Source organism: Mandrillus leucophaeus, unplaced genomic scaffold, assembly GCF_000951045.1.
Source record: "Mandrillus leucophaeus isolate KB7577 unplaced genomic scaffold, Mleu.le_1.0 Scaffold139, whole genome shotgun sequence".
NCBI classification, from domain to species: domain Eukaryota; kingdom Metazoa; phylum Chordata; class Mammalia; order Primates; family Cercopithecidae; genus Mandrillus; species Mandrillus leucophaeus.
This window is the reverse complement of record NW_012101354.1, coordinates 2,446,144-2,450,587: the sequence shown is the minus strand read 5'-3', so window position 1 is coordinate 2,450,587 and position 4,444 is coordinate 2,446,144. Positions and strand designations below refer to the sequence as shown.

The 4,444-nt window shown below is 43.4% G+C and overlaps 1 protein-coding gene across 2 annotated transcripts in view; it reads left to right on the top strand.

The window, feature by feature from the left end:
* The window catches only part of LOC105534769 (chromosome unknown open reading frame, human C1orf54), a 19,738-nt gene extending 16,313 nt beyond the window's left edge, over positions 1-3,425 (top strand). The window contains exons 4-5 of one of the 2 annotated variants that reach the window (XM_011973624.1): positions 2,083-2,184; positions 3,339-3,425. In XM_011973624.1, coding sequence (XP_011829014.1) covers positions 2,083-2,181 — 99 coding nt within the window. In that variant the 3' untranslated portion in view covers positions 2,182-2,184; positions 3,339-3,425. The remainder of the gene's footprint in view (positions 1-2,082; positions 2,185-3,338) is intronic. The other variant, XM_011973623.1, reaches the window with a different exon arrangement.
* Positions 3,426-4,444: the final 1,019 nt, after the last annotated feature.

Here is a 4,444-nt window from a genome sequence, read left to right as displayed (position 1 = left end):
AAGGAGAGGGTATATGGAAGGGAACAGTGAGAATTAAGAAAAATAAAAAATTTACAAGGCTCCTAATATTTGCTTGGTAATTTCACATGTGGCAACATAGGGTCAAATTTCAGAGAGTCTCAAGTGTCAGGCTGAAGTCTGGACTCATAATCAACAAGGAGCCTAGTAAGTTCTTCATTATAGTAAAAACACGATGAAAAGTGATATTTTAGAAAACCTGGCCAGGTGTGGTGGCTAACAACTGTAATCCAAGCACTTTTGGAGGCTGAGGCAAGCTGATCACCTTAAGTCGGGAGTTCAAGACCAGCCTGACCAACATGGAGAAACCCCATCTCTAGTAAAAATACAGAATTAGCTGGGTGTGGTGGTGCATGCCTGTCATCCCAGCTACTTGGGAGGCTGAGGCAGGAGAATTGCTTGAACCTGGGAGGCGGAGGTTGCAACAGTGAGCCAAGATCGCACCACTGCACTCCAGCCTGGGCAACAAGAGTGAAACTCCGTCTCAAAAAAAAAAAAAAAAGATAAAAGATAAACCACTCATCAGGTTGTATGCAGGATATAAATAATTTAGTGGAGAGCAACTCATGAGATTTGCGTTGTTCCAGAAACAATCTGTATTCTGGGATTATGAATGGAGAGGAGAAAAATAAATATGAAGAAAATACCTTGCTTGAGTGATAATTTTATATTAGGTATAAATGAGGAGAGAGTTAAAATAACTCATGGGTTTTACACATGGATATCTGGGAAAATGGTTGACCAAAGTGGGAACTATGGGAGGCCAGAGTGGTTTAGGACAGACGTTATTAATTTGGTAATGGCCAAGCTGAGTTTATGGTAACAGCTCTATAAGGGTGTCCTAAAGGTCACTGAACTAGATCAGGGCTAGAGTTCTAAGTGCAAAGTCACAGTTATGAAAGTAAATGAGCTCAACAAAGCCAGTACACACAAGCTCAGAAGGCCAGTGACTGTGCCTGTAGTGAGTGGGAGGAAGAGAAATTAATGAATGGAATGGAGAAGGATTTGACTGCAGAAGTAGGCAGATAGCCAAGTTTGTATTTTAGATTCTAAAAGAGAAAGTTTAATATAATCCATCAAAAGTTACCAAGAGGCCAAGGAGGAAGAGGTCACTGGTAACTCTCAAGAAAATAGTTTTAATTGAGTGCTTGCAGAAAATCTAGATTTTTGTGGAGTTAAAGAGGGAGTACATTATGAGGAAAGGAAGGTGAGTACAGACCAACCATCAAAAAAATCTGGTAATGAAAAAGAGAAGCAACAGCTGGAAAGCGGAATAGGACCAAAGAGCAGTCTGCACATAGTTGAGCACAGATCAAAGAAGCCAGTAAGAATGGAAGTGAAAGATTGACAATAAGGGCAGTTAATTCTTTTTGAAGCATATAGTAGGCTGGGCACGGTGACTCACGCCTGTAATCCCAGCACTTTGGGAGGCTGAGGTGGGCGGATCACCTGAGGTCAGGAGTTTGAGACCAGCCTGGCCAACATGGCAAAACCCCGTCTCTATTAAAAATACAAAAATTAGCCAGGCATGGTAGCAGGCGCCTGTAATCCCAGCTACTTGGGAGGCTGAGGCAGGAGAATTGCTTGAACCCTGGAGGTGGAGGTTACAGAGATCGCACCACTGCATTCCAGCCTGGCGACGGAGCAAGACTATGTCTCAAAAAATAATAAATAAATAAATAAATAAATAAATAAATAAATAAATAAAGTATATAGTAGACTCTCTTTAGATTGTAAATTCCTTGAGGACAAGAATCTTGTCTTATTCATATTTATATCCCTCTCTGTAGCACCTAGCACAGTGACTAGCATAGTATCATGCATATAATAGATACAAAATAGAAATAATTGAATTGAATTGGCCTCCCTAGTATGGTCAGGGATAGCTGAAAGGCACAGAAGAAAGGACTCCTTACAGTGATAGGGAAGGATGGATCTTTCTCTAAGCCCAAAGGAAAGGAAGACAGAGGTTGTTGTAAAGAGGTGGCAGTCCTTCTGGAGGGGGACGGAGAAGTGGTAGGAGGAATGACACGAGCCTACTGTGTGGGGATGTCTGTATTTTAGCAGAGTCCAGATCTGAATGATGCTGTGTCCAGTTTGCGGAGTCCTATTCCCCTCCTCCTGTCGTGTGCCTTTGTTCAGGCGGGGATGTATTTCATGTAGAAGGTAAGAGTGCAGCCACTGGCTTTGGGGGAGTCTGTGAAATAATATTTTTTAACTTCCCACACTAAACTGAAGTAATTCTTACCAGTATCTCTGGCTAGTGTTTCCAGCCTGGTCAATTATCAGCCACTGAAGGAAGAGATTCAGGCATGGTAGCTCATCCCTGTAATCCCAACACTTTGGGATGCTGAGGTGGGAGGATCGCTTGAGTTCAGGAATTCCAGACCAGGTTGAGCAACATAGTTTGAGACCAGGCTGAGCAACAGACCTTATCTCTACAAAAAAATTAAAAATAAATAAATAATTAACTCCTCTACAAGACATTAAAAAAATAATAAAAATAAAAATTAGTTGGATGTGGTAGCACAGGCCTGCAGTCCCAGCTACTGGGGAGGAGCAGCTAGAAGGATTCCTTAAGCCCATCAAGCGGAGGCTGCAGTGAGCCATGATCTGGCCACTGTACTGTTGCCACTGGGCAACAGAATGAGACTCTGTCTCAAAAAATAACAAGTAAAATGAAAGAAGAGGGATCACATTTACAAAAATCTTCTTATTCGGTCTTAAAGAAATTTAGGAGATGCTGAGACAGACTTTTGTGATGAGTCATTAGTTTTTCTGAACTAAGAGACCTTCAGGATCTCCTAGAGCAGAGGCAAGTAGATGAAGGGGTTGGGGGAATACCTTTCCAGGCTTCCAAAATGTCTGGAACAATCAAAGCTAGTTCCAGTCTGGCCATGATTCAAGTCATGGCGAATGCCAGAGGGCAAAGTGGGTGGGTCCTACAACCTGGTAGAGTCAAGAGGCAAAGTTCAGAGGCAGAAGGGGTGGCGGTTCTCTGATGTATGGCAGGGCAGGGGGAGAGAAGGGAAAATTGTATTATAGGAAAAGCATTTTTAAATTGAGATGCTAAATAACCATCGAGCATAAAGAGATTCAGCAGGAGGTGAAAGGACTGTGGAGAAGAGGGGTACACACACATCCTTCCCAGGAGCTATCACAGAGCAATCCCAGCTCAGAATATCTGGGGAGTTTCCGTAGAGTGTGGGGGGCATGAAGGGGTTTCTCAGGTCTCCTGACTCTTTTATTTTTTCTTTCTTTCTTTCTCTTTCTTTCTTTCTTTCTTTTTCTTTTCTTTCTTTCTTTCTCTGCTTTTTTAGGTGGGAGAAGGCTGCTATGACTCTTTGGATGGGAGTTTGGCAAGAGGAAATTGGAAGATAAAATAAATAAGTGAAATAATCTGGTTACCATCTACTCCTTCATGAGTCTGTTCTAAAGTCACAATAAAGAGAGCACCAGGATTTAGAGGCAGCAAGTGTAGATTGGAAGGGGAGTTGGGTGACAACTGAATTAGAGGGCATTATGGACTGAAAAAATCTGCAGTTTGGAGAAGACTGGAGAAGGGCACCCACAGACAACAGGTTTATTCGCAGTCCATATTGGTAATTCTCTTCTTTTATTTTATTAAATATGGTGTTGAAACAGTGTGCTTGGGGAAACGGGGTTGAGGTTTTAGAATCTTTCTTTTTGTAAGAATAAGCACATTGTTAAAACATAAGGTAAAATATCAAAAACTACTTAGAATAGATTTAAAATATTCACACCTACCCACCCCCACCCACACCTCTGTCCAACAATGTGCCTTTTGCAGTTGGTAATTATGGCAGGGACAAACTCACTTAAAATTTTTTTTTAAATCGCTACCCTCGGGACCCTAATCAGAATTGGGCTGCCCCCTTGCGGTCTCTGCGGCGTACTATCTTTAACCAGCTCACAATCCTTGGCCCTGCTCTCCTCTCCATTGTACTCTCAAAATGCAAGCCGCAACGACAACAGTAACGTCTCAGTTATTTCTGAGACTCTCTAAACTCTGGACTTGCCTCCCTCCCCTCCTTCAAAGTCTTTCGAATCTTCTCTAGGGGACAAATGAAGGCACTGAAGCTGGACAAAGCTATAACCTAGGAGATCAGGGACCTACCCCATTCTGTTCCCCGTGCTTGGAATCAGATAATTCAGGACGCCGGGCCCAAGAAGCCTGGACAAAAAAAGTCAGGAAAAACTGAGTTTCGTTTTGACCTCTAGCGTCGTGGCGGGGTGGCATCTGAGCTGGTAACGTGCGTGATAGGTTATGTAACAAAAGGGCCGGAGGAGCCGCCCCAGCGGGAGCCAGAGAGGACGCGGTGTTCTCGGCTGCAATCCCCACCCTCCTCACCCAGCAGGGCAGGAGGCACCCAGCTTGGAGGAGAAAGGGGTGGGGGAGGTGAAA